The sequence below is a fragment of the Salmo salar genome, chromosome 03 (assembly GCF_965601325.2).
Source record: "Salmo salar chromosome 03, fSalSal1, whole genome shotgun sequence".
In the NCBI taxonomy this organism is placed as follows: domain Eukaryota; kingdom Metazoa; phylum Chordata; class Actinopteri; order Salmoniformes; family Salmonidae; genus Salmo; species Salmo salar.
The window spans coordinates 96,165,610-96,180,696 of record NC_138293.1 but is presented as its reverse complement, the minus strand read 5'-3'; the positions used below and the strand labels follow the sequence as shown (position 1 = coordinate 96,180,696).

At 43.5% G+C, this 15,087-nt stretch overlaps 1 protein-coding gene across 1 annotated transcript in view; it reads left to right on the top strand.

The window, feature by feature from the left end:
* The first annotated feature begins 212 nt into the window (after nt 1–212).
* tbcd (tubulin-specific chaperone d) overlaps nt 213–15,087 on the top strand; it is a 96,318-nt gene continuing 81,443 nt past the window's right edge. Inside the window, 9 exon segments of the mRNA NM_001140546.1 lie at nt 213–291; nt 607–799; nt 1,012–1,062; nt 1,169–1,266; nt 1,769–1,870; nt 5,394–5,540; nt 5,652–5,707; nt 8,337–8,469; nt 12,023–12,068. Of these exon segments, the coding sequence (NP_001134018.1) occupies nt 616–799; nt 1,012–1,062; nt 1,169–1,266; nt 1,769–1,870; nt 5,394–5,540; nt 5,652–5,707; nt 8,337–8,469; nt 12,023–12,068 (817 nt within the window). The 5' untranslated portion in view covers nt 213–291; nt 607–615.

The following is a 15,087-nucleotide window of genomic DNA, read 5'->3' as shown; positions in this document are numbered from 1 at the left end:
CAGGTGTTGTTCATGTTTTGTACACTCAGTGTATTTTTGTTTCTATTTTCATAATATACATGAGGTGAGATAATTTTTCCACCTCTGAATATGTCTGATGCGTGATCCTCTTTGATGTGGCGCGTCCCGTCCCTCATTAACGAAACGCTTTTTGTCCCCAATCGCGTAACGTACTGTAGGGTGTAGCAACGTGCAAACTTCACAACAGATAACAGACCTCGGCCATTGCGTGATCATCATTATCTGAAGTTATAATAATACCTTTTCTGGACAGAATTTTCACAAGTACAGGTATGCATTGATAAGCCTACGATAACCAAATGAATGAGCTGTGTGTGTTCACTGATCACTCAAATTCTGTTTGATTTCTGTTGCCACTTGCCAACCAACAGTACTAGCTAGTTAGCTAGCATCATTGGCTAGTATCAGCATGAATAGAACCCAAATCATTGACACGCCTATGCTAGAAGTCACACGGTTCTCATCTAGCTATCAAAACTTCAAGGCAAGCTAGCTACACTTGCTAGCTATTATGTCGACGTGTGTTTAAACATTGGATAGTAGACATGCATATAACAAAGTGTATGAAATGTACCGGTCATCTAGGCAAGTATAATGGCCCAGACCGACATGGATTCCGGGGAGGATGGAGGCGGCGGCGGGGAGCCCGAGGTGATCGCTAAAGCCAGTGTCTTGGGAGGTTTTACCGAGAGCACTGAGATTCGAGCCCTGATCTCCAGCCTACCAGTGGTTCACGAGAACATCGTGACACTGGAGTCAGCCATAGAGAGGTTCCTCGGTGAGATTCATACTCTACATGTTTAGTCTGTTGTTGTTGTGGCCAACTGGATCCAGTCTTGCATGGAACAGTCTGTGGGCTGTAGGCCTAAATGCATGTACTAACTACAGACAAAGTCTTAATAATATATTTATAACTTAGACATACCACAATCATAAGCAGTGAAAGAAAAGTCAACAACTTTATGTTGAGCAGTTGTTTTCTTTCTACAGTGATAATGGACCGTTATCAGGAGCAGCCCCATCTTCTGGATCCACATCTGGGTAACAACACAACACACACAGCACAGCACATGTTATTCTGCTTTAGTGGAACATGGGCTTGTTAGGATAGCATGAGGATGACAGTGTTTCTTTCCTGTGACCACAGAGTGGATGTTGAACCTGCTGTTGGAGCTCATCAGGAGTGAACAGTCTCCTCCTCTACTGGTACACCTGGGCTTCAAATTCCTCTACATCATCTCCAAGGTAACTACAGACAGATGGATTCATCTCCAAGGTAACTACAGACAAATGGATTCATCTCCAAGGTAACTACAGACAGATGGATTCATCTCCAAGGTAAATACAGACAGATGGATTCATCTCCAAGGTAACTACAGACAGATGGATTCATCTCCAAGGTAACTACAGACAAATGGATTCATCTCCAAGGTAACTACAGATAGATGGATTCATCTCCAAGGTAACTACAGACAGATGGATTCATCTCCAAGGTAACTACAGACAGATGGATTAATCTACATCATCTCCAAGGTAACTACAAACAGATGGGTTCATCTACATCATCACACAGATAGTAAGATTTCAGTTTGTGAAGCCCAGCGTTCTGATGTGTGTGTTGATTCAGTGGTGTCTTACCCTATGGCCTCAGCCTACAGTTAGAAGTGTGGTGCTAGCTCAGCTTTCTCAGCCTGTGCAGTTGGGACAAGCCAGACTCCTCTAACTCAGGTGTTTTTGTCTCGGCCAGGTGAGAGGGTATAAGATCTTCATGCAGCTCTTCCCTCATGAGGTGGCTGATGTCCAGCCAGTCCTGGACCTCCTGTGTCGACAGGACCCCAAAGACCCAGAGGTGAGCCTGAATTTCTTAATTACGAGACGTCAGTGGAAGGTGGGTCTATCATGTCCTAGCCCAGTAGCTAATGTTAGAGCTCCTGATTTCTCATGTTACAGACCTCAATGGAAGGATAACCCTTTACTTGAAGGGTACCTTCATAAAGTATACATTGATAAACATTACATTGCACATTCATAAGCAGAGTATCCATTGATTTTACCCTCTTGATGCTTTTTAGATTAGGCCTATAGGGATTTAACTGTTTACTTTCTAGATTAGGCCTATAGGGATTTAACTGTTTACTTTCTAGATTAGGCCTATAGGGATTTAACTGTTTACTTTCTAGATTAGGCCTATAGGGATTTAACTGTTTACTTTCTAGATTAGGCCTATAGGGATTTAACTGTTTACTTTCTAGATTAGGCCTATAGGGATTTAACTGTTTACTTTCTAGATTAGGCCTATAGGGATTTAACTGTTTACTTCCTAGATTAGGCCTATAGGGATTTAACTGTTTACTTTCTAGATTAGGCCTATAGGGATTTAACTGTTTACTTCCAAGTTGTTTAATGTATTATATGTATAGAAGTGACATGTTTGTCTTTGTATTGTCCCTGTCTGTATCTTGTTATGGTTACAAATCAAATGTTATTTGTCACATGCTTCGTTAACAACAGGTGTGGATTTACAGTGAAATGCTTAGAGAGAGAATTTTGAGAAATAATCGAAAGTAAAATACGTAATAATAAATACACAATGAGTAACAATAACTTTGCTATATACATTTACATTTACATTTAAGTCATTTAGCAGACGCTCTTATCCAGAGCGACTTACAAAATGGTGCATTCACCTTATAATATCCAGTGGAACAACCACTTTACAATAGTGCATCTAAATATTTTAAGGGGGGGGGGGGGTTAGAAGGATAACTTTATCCTATCCTAGGTATTCCTTGAAGAGGTGGGGTTTCAGGTGTCTCCGGAAGGTGGTGATTGACTCCGCTGTCCTGGCGTCGTGAGGGAGCTTGTTCCACCATTGGGGTGCCAGAGCAGCGAACAGTTTTGACTGGGCTGAGCGGGAACTGTGCTTCCTCAGAGGTAGGGAGGCGAGCAGGCCAGAGGTGGATGAACGCAGTGCCCTTGTTTGGGTGTAGGGCCTGATCAGAGCCTGAAGGTACGGAGGTGCCGTTCCCCTCACAGCTCCGTAGGCAAGCACCATGGTCTTGTAGCGGATGCGAGCTTCAACTGGAAGCCAGTGGAGAGAGCGGAGGAGCGGGGTGACGTGAGAGAACTTGGGAAGGTTGAACACCAGACGGGCTGCGGCGTTCTGGATGAGTTGTAGGGGTTTAATGGCACAGGCAGGGAGCCCAGCCAACAACGAGTTGCAGTAATCCAGACGGGAGATGACAAGTGCCTGGATTAGGACCTGCGCCGCTTCCTGTGTGAGGCAGGGTCGTACTCTGCGAATGTTGTAGAGCATGAACCTACAGGATCGGGTCACCGCCTTGATGTTAGTGGAGAACGACAGGGTGTTGTCCAGGGTCACGCCGAGGCTCTTAGCACTCTGGGAGGAGGACACAAGGGAGTTGTCAACCGTGATGGCGAGATCATGGAACGGGCAGTCCTTCCCCGGGAGGAAGAGCAGCTCCATCTTGCCGAGGTTCAGCTTGAGGTGGTGATCCATCATCCACACTGATATGTCTGCCAGACATGCAGAGATGCGATTCGCCACCTGGTTGTCAGAAGGGGGAAAGGAGAAGATTAATTGTGTGTCATCTGCATAGCAATGATATGAGAGACCATGTGAGGATATGACAGAGCCAAGTGACTTGGTGTATAGCGAGAATAGGAGTGGGCCTAGAACAGAGCCCTGGGGGACACCAGTGGTGAGAGCACGTGGTTCGGAGACAGATTCTCGCCACGCCACCTGGTAGGAGCGACCTGTCAGGTAGGACGCAATCCAAGCGTGGGCTGCGCCGGAGATGCCCAGCTCGGAGAGGGTGGAGAGGAGGATCTGATGGTTCACGGTATCAAAGGCAGCAGATAGGTCTAGAAGGATGAGAGCAGAGGAGAGAGAGTTAGCTTTAGCAGTGCGGAGAGCCTCCGTGACACAGAGAAGAGCAGTCTCAGTTGAATGCCCAGTCTTGAAACCTGACTGATTATACACAGGGTACCAGTACTGAGTCAATGTGCAGGGGTACGAGGTAATTGAGGTAGATATGTACGTCTAACTAGGAATAAAGTGACTAGACAACAGGATAGATAATAAACATTAACAGCAGCATATATGATGAGTCAAAAAAGGGTCAATGCAGATAGTCCTGGTATCTATTGGTTAACTATTTAACTAACTACTTACCAGTCTTATCGATTGGTTAACTATTTACCAGTCTTATGGATTGGTTAACTATTTAACTAACTATTTAGTAGTCTTATGGATTGGTTAACTATTTAACTATTTACCAGTCTTATGGATTCGTTAACTATTTAACTAACTATTTAGCAGTCTTATGGATTGGTTAACTATTTACCAGTCTTATGGATTGGTTAACTATTTAACTAACTATTTACTAGTCTTATGGATTGGTTAACTATTTAACTAACTATTTAGCAGTCTTATGGATTGGTTAACTATTTAACTAACTATTTAGTAGTCTTATGGATTGGTTAACTATTTAACTAACTATTTACCAGTCTTATGGATTGGTTAACTATTTAACTAACTATTTACCAGTCTTATGGATTGGTTAACTATTTAACTAACTATTTACCAGTCTTATGGATTGGGGGTAGAAGCTGTTCAGGGTCCTGTTGGTTCCAGACTTGGTGCATCAGTATCACTTCCCATGTGGTAGCAGAGAGAAGAGCTATGACTTAGGTGGCTGGAGTCTGACAATTTGTAGGGCCTTCCTCTGACACCACCTGATATAGAGGTCCTGGATGACAGGGAGCTCGGCCCCAGTGATGTACTGGGCCGTATGCACTACCCTCTGTAGCACCTTGTGATCGGATGCCAAGCAGTTGCCATACCAGGTGGTGATGCAGCCAGTTAAGATGCTCTCAATGGTGCAGCTGTAGAACTGTTTGAGGATCTGAGGGTCCATGCCAAATCTTTTCAGTCTCCTGAGGGGGAAGAGGCGTTGTCATACCCTCATCACGACTGTGTTGGTGTGTGTGGACCATGATAGATCCTTAGTGATGTGGACACTGAGGGACTTGGAGCTCTTGACCCACTCCACTACAGCCAGGTCCATGTAAATAGGGGCGTGCTCAGCCTTCCGTTTCCTGTAGTCCACAATTGTCTCCTTTGTCTTTCTGACGTTGAGGGAGAGGTTGTTGTCCTGGCACCACACTGCCAGGTCTCTGACCTCCTCCCTTTTAGGCTGTTTCATCGTTGTCGGTGTACAGGAGGTATAGAAGTATGCACCCCTGAGGGGCCCCTGTGTTGAGGGTCAGCGTGGCGGATGTGTTGTTGCCTACTCTCACAGTTCAATACATTTAATTCAAATCTTTCTCTCCTTGCCCCTTCCTGTCAGACCTGGGAGACCCGCTACATGCTGCTTCTGTGGCTGTCCATGACCTGTCTGATACCCTTTGACCTCTCTCGTCTTGACGGTCACCTGACCTCTGACCCCAGCCAGACCAGAGAACCAATCATGGACCGCATCCTGGCCATTGCCAAGGTAACTAATTCCAGACTCTCCTGCCTTGGGCAATGTTCAGTCGTGTCCTCCCAGATCCAGTGCCTGTATGATGTATTTAGTTTGTAACCGTTGGTCTGTTGTTATTTCCAGTCTTACCTGATGGTCAGTGATAAATCCAGGGATGCTGCATCTGTGTTGGTATCAAAGTAAGTATTCAACTTTGTTTGTGATGCGTTTCATGTTCTACCCAGAAGAGGGCGTACTTGTACTTGAAGATGAATAGGTTCATACCTGGGCCCCACACACACACACAGCTTACTGAGTGTTCCTTTCCTAGCGTGTTGCCATCTAACTGTCTGTGTTTACAGTTTACTGACTGGTCCTAGTGTGTTGCCATCTCACTGTCTGTGTTTACAGTTTACTGACTGGTCCTAGCGTGTTGCCATCTAACTGTCTGTGTTTACAGTTTACTGACTGGTCCTAGTGTGTTGCCATCTAACTGTCTGTGTTTACAGTTTACTGACTGGTCCTAGTGTGTTGTCATCTAACTGTCTGTGTTTACAGTTTACTGACTGGTCCTAGTGTGTTGTCATCTAACTGTCTGTGTTTACAGTTTACTGACTGGTCCTAGTGTGTTGTCATCTAACTGTCTGTGTTTACAGTTTACTGACTGGTCCTAGTGTGTTGTCATCTGTCTGTGTTTACAGTTTACTGACTGGTCCTAGTGTGTTGTCATCTAACTGTCTGTGTTTACAGTTTACTGACTGGTCCTAGTGTGTTGTCATCTAACTGTCTGTGTTTACAGTTTACTGACTGGTCCTAGTGTGTTGTCATCTAACTGTCTGTGTTTACAGTTTACTGACTGGTCCTAGTGTGTTGTCATCTGTCTGTGTTTACAGTTTACTGACTGGTCCTAGTGTGTTGTCATCTGTCTGTGTTTACAGTTTACTGAGTGGTCCTAGTGTGTTGTCATCTAACTGTCTGTGTTTACAGTTTACTGACTGGTCCTAGTGTGTTGGCATCTAACTGTCTGTGTTTACAGTTTACTGACTGGTCCTAGTGTGTTGTCATCTCACTGTCTGTGTTTACAGTTTACTGACTGGTCCTAGTGTGTTGTCATCTAACTGTCTGTGTTTACAGTTTACTGACTGGTCCTAGTGTGTTGTCATCTAACTGTCTGTGTTTACAGTTTACTGACTGGTCCTAGTGTGTTGCCATCTAACTGTCTGTGTTTACAGTTTACTGACTGGTCCTAGTGTGTTGTCATCTAACTGTCTGTGTTTACAGTTTACTGACTGGTCCTAGTGTGTTGTCATCTAACTGTCTGTGTTTACAGTTTACTGACTGGTCCTAGTGTGTTGTCATCTAACTGTCTGTGTTTACAGTTTACTGACTGGTCCTAGTGTGTTGTCATCTAACTGTCTGTGTTTACAGTTTACTGACTGGTCCTAGTGTGTTGTCATCTAACTGTCTGTGTTTACAGTTTACTGACTGGTCCTAGTGTGTTGTCATCTAACTGTCTGTGTTTACAGTTTACTGACTGGTCCTAGTGTGTTGTCATCTAACTGTCTGTGTTTACAGTTTACTGACTGGTCCTAGTGTGTTGTCATCTAACTGTCTGTGTTTACAGTTTACTGACTGGTCCTAGTGTGTTGTCATCTAACTGTCTGTGTTTACAGTTTACTGACTGGTCCTAGTGTGTTGTCATCTAACTGTCTGTGTTTACAGTTTACTGACTGGTCCTAGTGTGTTGTCATCTAACTGTCTGTGTTTACAGTTTACTGACTGGTCCTAGTGTGTTGTCATCTAACTGTCTGTGTTTACAGTTTACTGACTGGTCCTAGTGTGTTGTCATCTGTCTGTGTTTACAGTTTACTGAGTAGTCCTAGCCTGTTGTCATCTAACTGTCTGTGTTTACAGTTTACTGACTGGTCCTAGTGTGTTGTCATCTGTCTGTGTTTACAGTTTACTGAGTGGTCCTAGTGTGTTGTCATCTAACTGTCTGTGTTTACAGTTTACTGACTGGTCCTAGTGTGTTGTCATCTAACTGTCTGTGTTTACAGTTTACTGACTGGTCCTAGTGTGTTGTCATCTAACTGTCTGTGTTTACAGTTTACTGACTGGTCCTAGTGTGTTGTCATCTAACTGTCTGTGTTTACAGTTTACTGACTGGTCCTAGTGTGTTGCCATCTAACTGTCTGTGTTTACAGATTACTGACTGGTCCTAGTGTGTTGTCATCTAACTGTCTGTGTTTACAGATTACTGACTGGTCCTAGTGTGTTGGCATCTGTCTGTGTTTACAGTTTACTGACTGGTCCTAGTGTGTTGTCATCTAACTGTCTGTGTTTACAGATTACTGACTGGTCCTAGTGTGTTGTCATCTAACTGTCTGTGTTTACAGTTTACTGACTGGTCCTAGCGTGTTGCCATCTAACTGTCTGTGTTTACAGTTTACTGACTGGTCCTAGTGTGTTGGCATCTGTCTGTGTTTACAGTTTACTGACTGGTCCTAGTGTGTTGTCATCTAACTGTCTGTGTTTACAGTTTACTGACTGGTCCTAGTGTGTTGTCATCTAACTGTCTGTGTTTACAGTTTACTGACTGGTCCTAGTGTGTTGTCATCTAACTGTCTGTGTTTACAGTTTACTGACTGGTCCTAGTGTGTTGTCATCTAACTGTCTGTGTTTACAGTTTACTGACTGGTCCTAGTGTGTTGTCATCTGTCTGTGTTTACAGTTTACTGACTGGTCCTAGTGTGTTGTCATCTAACTGTCTGTGTTTACAGTTTACTGACTGGTCCTAGTGTGTTGTCATCTAACTGTCTGTGTTTACAGGTTTGTGACACGTCCTGATGTGAAGCTGAAGCGACTAGGAGACTTCCTGGACTGGAGTCTGACCACCATCTCTCAGGCCAGTGACCAGACCATGGGAGGTACTGTAATCCTGGACGGGGCCCTGCAGTCTCTGGTATGACACACACACAGTTTGTCTGTCCTTGAGTGTGTGTGTTGCAGTGAGCAGGCCTAGTTTACAAGAGCCTACATGTACGGCTGCCATGTTTGTGGGCGATCATAGCCTTTGTGGGTTTGGCAGGTTGGCAGGTGTTTAGTGCTGCACCTGTTGTCAGTGTTTTACGACTGAGGGAGGGAACGTGAAGACATGCCTCTGGTGGTAATTAGCTAGCCTGGTCACAGACCTGTTTTAGGAACTGGTATTCCAGATCCCAGGGGTTGGCTATACAGCCCAAACAGATCTGGGATCAGTGTAGTAGTCTATAGATATACAACTGGTAGTGAGTACTTTACCAGTGTAGTAGTCTATAGATATACAGCTGGTAGTCAGTACTTTACCAGTGTAGTAGTCTATAGATATACAGCTGGTAGTCAGTACTTTACCAGTGTAGTAGTCTATAGATATACTGCTGGTAGTGAGTACTTTACCAGTGTAGTAGTCTATAGCTATACTGCTGGTAGTGAGTACTTTACCAGTGTAGTAGTCTATAGCTATACTGCTGGTAGTCAGTACTTTACCAGTGTAGTAGTCTATAGATATACTGCTGGTAGTCAGTACTTTACCAGTGTAGTAGTCTATAGATATACTGCTGGTAGTCAGTACTTTACCAGTGTAGTAGTCTATAGATATACTGCTGGTAGTCAGTACTTTACCAGTGTAGTAGTCTATAGATATACTGCTGGTAGTCAGTACTTTACCAGTGTAGTAGTCTATAGATATACTGCTGGTAGTCAGTACTTTACCAGTGTAGTAGTCTATAGATATACTGCTGGTGGTCAGTACTTTACCAGTGTAGTAGTCTATAGATATACTGCTGGTGGTCAGTACTTTACCAGTGTAGTAGTCTATAGATATACTGCTGGTAGTCAGTACTTTACCAGTGTAGTAGTCTATAAATATACTGCTGGTAGTCAGTACGTTACCAATAGAGGTGCTATGGCCTACCTGCCCACACTAATCCCCAGTCCCTCACTCTCTTCCACTTTGTCTTTAATGTCTTAATGTCCTATCGTTGTGGTTTCACCAACCACCTTGATAAAACAGTGTATTTTAGTACATTTGTTTTCAGGTCAACTCTTGTGTTGTCAGTCTAAGAAGCTAATTTAATCAACCCTCAAGCCAGCAGTGTATCAAAGTAATATTATTGGCGTTGAAACTGGCGCTACGTGTTTACAAACGGTCTCTCCTTCTCTCTGTGCTCTGTAATATGACTGGGAGGGCAAACCGGCTTGTCTCTCTCTATGTGGCGCTCAGAGCGTTTAAAACTGGCTCTGTGTGTTCTGACGGCCCTGAGGGGCTTCAACGGGCTCTAGTAAGATCTTTGTTTTGCACAGTTGCCTTTTGAATTTGGCCACGCAGCAAAACTTTAAAGAGCCGCTGAGAAATGGGGAGTGAGAAAAGAGACTGAGAGAATGGCATTAGAAGAGTAGTTAAAATGAACCTTTATCACACGGCAGTCCTCGCTGCAACATGTAATGACATCCAGAAGGTAGAGGTTAGTGGGGATTTAATCCCAGACTACATGTAATGACATCCAGAAGGTAGAGTTTAGTGGTGATTTAATCCCAGACTACATGTAATGACATCCAGAAGGTAGAGTTTAGTGGTGATTTAATCCCAGACTACATGTAATGACATCCAGAAGGTAGAGGTTAGTGGTGATTTAATCCCAGACTACATGTAATGACATCCAGAAGGTAGAGGTTAGTGGTGATTTAATCCCAGACTACATGTAATGACATCCAGAAGGTAGAGGTTAGTGGTGATTTAATCCCAGACTACATGTAATGACATCCAGAAGGTAGAGGTTAGTGGTGATTTAATCCCAGACTACATGTAATGACATCCAGAAGGTAGAGGTTAGTGGGGATTTAATCCCAGACTACATGTAATGACATCCAGAAGGTAGAGGTTAGTGGGGATTTAATCCCAGACTACATGTAATGACATCCAGAAGGTAGAGGTTAGTGGTGATTTAATCCCAGACTACATGTAATGACATCCAGAAGGTAGAGGTTAGTGGTGATTTAATCCCAGACTACATGTAATGACATCCAGAAGGTAGAGGTTAGTGGTGATTTAATCCCAGACTACATGTAATGACATCCAGAAGGTAGAGGTTAGTGGTGATTTAATCCCAGACTACATGTAATGACATCCAGAAGGTAGAGGTTAGTGGTGATTTAATCCCAGACTACATGTAATGACATCCAGAAGGTAGAGGTTAGTGGGGATTTAATCCCAGACTACATGTAATGACATCCAGAAGGTAGAGGTTAGTGGTGATTTAATCCCAGACTACATGTAATGACATCCAGAAGGTAGAGGTTAGTGGTGATTTAATCCCAGACTACATGTAATGACATCCAGAAGGTAGAGGTTAGTGGTGATTTAATCCCAGACTACATGTAATGACATCCAGAAGGTAGAGGTTAGTGGTGATTTAATCCCAGACTACATGTAATGACATCCAGAAGGTAGAGGTTAGTGGGGATTTAATCCCAGACTACATGTAATGACATCCAGAAGGTAGAGGTTAGTGGTGATTTAATCCCAGACTACATGTAATGACATCCAGAAGGTAGAGGTTAGTGGTGATTTAATCCCAGACTACATGTAATGACATCCAGAAGGTAGAGGTTAGTGGTGATTTAAACCCAGACTACATGTAATGACATCCAGAAGGTAGAGGTTAGTGGTGATTTAATCCCAGACTACATGTAATGACATCCAGAAGGTAGAGGTTAGTGGTGATTTAATCCCAGACTACATGTAATGACATCCAGAAGGTAGAGGTTAGTGGTGATTTAATCCCAGACTACATGTAATGACATCCAGAAGGTAGAGGTTAGTGGTGATTTAATCCCAGACTACATGTAATGACATCCAGAAGGTAGAGGTTAGTGGTGATTTAATCCCAGACTACATGTAATGACATCCAGAAAGTAGAGGTTAGTGGTGATTTAATCCCAGACTACATGTAATGACATCCAGAAGGTAGAGGTTAGTGGTGATTTAATCCCAGACTACATGTAATGACATCCAGAAGGTAGAGGTTAGTGGTGATTTAATCCCAGACTACATGTAATGACATCCAGAAGGTAGAGGTTAGTGGTGATTTAACCCCAGACTACATGTAATGACATCCAGAAGGTAGAGGTTAGTGGTGATTTAATCCCAGACTACATGTAATGACATCCAGAAGGTAGAGGTTACTGGTGATTTAATCCCAGACTACATGTAATGACATCCAGAAGGTAGAGGTTAGTGGTGATTTAATCCCAGACTACATGTAATGACATCCAGAAGGTAGAGGTTAGTGGTGATTTAATCCCAGACTACATGTAATGACATCCAGAAGGTAGAGGTTAGTGGTGATTTAATCCCAGACTACATGTAATGACATCCTGTCTCTCCTGTCTCTCCTGTCTCTCCTGTCTCACCTCTCTCTCCTGTCTCACCTCTCTTATGTCTCACCTGTCTCTCCTGTCTCCCGTCTGTCTTCTAGGCCCAGCTATTCAAGCATGGCAAGAGAGATGACTTTCTCCAGTACGGTAAGAATGTCCTTCAATAGTTGCTTTTTGATCAGCAATTTGACTTCATCCATTGTGATAAGTAGTTGTCTTACCTCCTTTATCCATTGTGATAAGTAGTTGTCTTACCTCCTTTATCCATTGTGATAAGTAGTTGTCTTACCTCCTTTATCCATTGTGATAAGTAGTTGTCTTACCTCCTTTATCCATTGTGATAAGTAGTTGTCTTACCTCCTTCATCCATTGTGATAAGTAGTTGTCTTACCTCCTTCATCCATTGTGATAAGTAGTTGTCCCACCTCCTTTATCCGTTGTGGATAAGAGCATCTGCTAAATAAGTTAAATGTAGGTGATCTTCTGATGTTGACTGACTGACTGACTGTAGGTGATGGTGTGTGATGTAAACTACACCCCTAACATCACATTAAACCAGTCTCTTTCCTGTAGTGTTTTGTCTTACCAACGTAGTGGTGAGCACATTAAACCAGTCTCTTTCCTGTAGTGTTTTGTCTTACCAACGTAGTGGTGAGCACATTAAACCAGTCTCTTTCCTGTAGTGTTTTGTCTTACCAACGTAGTGGTGAGCACATTAAACCAGTCTCTTTCCTGTAGTGTTTTGTCTTACCAACGTAGTGGTGAGCACATTAAACCAGCCTCTTTCCTGTAGTGTTTTGTCTTACCAACGTAGTGGTGAGCACATTAAACCAGCCTCTTTCCTGTAGTGTTTTGTCTTACCAACGTAGTGGTGAGCACATTAAACCAGTCTCTTTCCTGTAGTGTTTTGTCTTACCAACGTAGTGGTGAGCACATTAAACCAGTCTCTTTCCTGTAGTGTTTTGTCTTACCAACGTAGTGGTGAGCACATTAAACCAGCCTCTTTCCTGTAGTGTTTTGTCTTACCAACGTAGTGGTGAGCACATTAAACCAGCCTCTTTCCTGTAGTGTTTTGTCTTACCAACGTAGTGGTGAGCACATTAAACCAGCCTCTTTCCTGTAGTGTTTTGTCTTACCAACGTAGTGGTGAGCACATTAAACCAGTCTCTTTCCTGTAGTGTTTTGTCTTACCAACGTAGTGGTGAGCACATTAAACCAGTCTCTTTCCTGTAGTGTTTTGTCTTACCAACGTAGTGGTGAGCACATTAAACCAGCCTCTTTCCTGTAGTGTTTTGTCTTACCAACGTAGTGGTGAGCACATTAAACCAGTCTCTTTCCTGTAGTGTTTTGTCTTACCAACGTAGTGGTGAGCACATTAAACCAGCCTCTTTCCTGTAGTGTTTTGTCTTACCAACGTAGTGGTGAGCACATTAAACCAGCCTCTTTCCTGTAGTGTTTTGTCTTACCAACGTAGTGGTGAGCACATTAAACCAGTCTCTTTCCTGTAGTGTTTTGTCTTACCAACGTAGTGGTGAGCACATTAAACCAGCCTCTTTCCTGTAGTGTTTTGTCTTACCAACGTAGTGGTGAGCACATTAAACCAGCCTCTTTCCTGTAGTGTTTTGTCTTACCAACGTAGTGGTGAGCACATTAAACCAGTCTCTTTCCTGTAGTGTTTTGTCTTACCAACGTAGTGGTGAGCACATTAAACCAGTCTCTTTCCTGTAGTGTTTTGTCTTACCAACGTAGTGGTGAGCACATTAAACCAGCCTCTTTCCTGTAGTGTTTTGTCTTACCAACGTAGTGGTGAGCACATTAAACCAGCCTCTTTCCTGTAGTGTTTTGTCTTACCAACGTAGTGGTGAGCACATTAAACCAGTCTCTTTCCTGTAGTGTTTTGTCTTACCAACGTAGTGGTGAGCACATTAAACCAGTCTCTTTCCTGTAGTGTTTTGTCTTACCAACGTAGTGGTGAGCACATTAAACCAGCCTCTTTCCTGTAGTGTTTTGTCTTACCAACGTAGTGGTGAGCACATTAAACCAGTCTCTTTCCTGTAGTGTTTTGTCTTACCAACGTAGTGGTGAGCACATTAAACCAGCCTCTTTCCTGTAGTGTTTTGTCTTACCAACGTAGTGGTGAGCACATTAAACCAGCCTCTTTCCTGTAGTGTTTTGTCTTACCAACGTAGTGGTGAGCATATTAAACCAGCCTCTTTCCTGTAGTGTTTTGTCTTACCAACGTAGTGGTGAGCACATTAAACCAGCCTCTTTCCTGTAGTGTTTTGTCTTACCAACGTAGTGGTGAGCACATTAAACCAGTCTCTTTCCTGTAGTGTTTTGTCTTACCAACGTAGTGGTGAGCACATTAAACCAGCCTCTTTCCTGTAGTGTTTTGTCTTACCAACGTAGTGGTGAGCACATTAAACCAGCCTCTTTCCTGTAGTGTTTTGTCTTACCAACGTAGTGGTGAGCATATTAAACGATGTGACACAGATTCTTCACCTGTGGTGAGGTCACCTGGTGGTGAGGTCACGGTGGTGAGGTCACCTGGTGGTGAGGTCACCTGGTGGTGAGGATTCTCCACAGCACGCTGTCTCACCAAAACACTGATGTGGTTAGATTGTTAACGTAGCTACAACGAGCTGTGGCTCAAAGCAGCCTCATAAATAGTTTCAGTCAGACATTCACACTTGACATACAGTTGAAATATCTAGCCAATACATTTTGAGTTGAATAACATTGCTTGTAAACTTCAGAGCTGTGACGATGTACAACCTCATATTAGTAGTAGTCATGTGTCCTGCTCCAGAGTCTACACATCCTGGGTGCAACGTCATCGTCTGACTGGCTGCTTCTCTGGCCAGCTCTCATTGGCTCCTGCAGATGATCACCGTTCTGAAGAGTTGTCGTAGCACATCTCACACTACAAGAGCATTTCAGATTTGGTGCCAATAAAATGTAAAGAAATATTGTGATGGTTCAAAGAGGAGATGGGTAGCCCTCAGACTGCATCTCTGACCCGCGTCGGTGACGGCCACACACCCTGAGTAGGCAACGACATGAGGAGTTTGTCTCCAATCTCTAAAACTTGTGTGGGACGGCTAAATTGTATGCCCGGTTTAACTGGTGGTGCTGCAGTGTCTGGACCACTGTAGTGTTACCATGG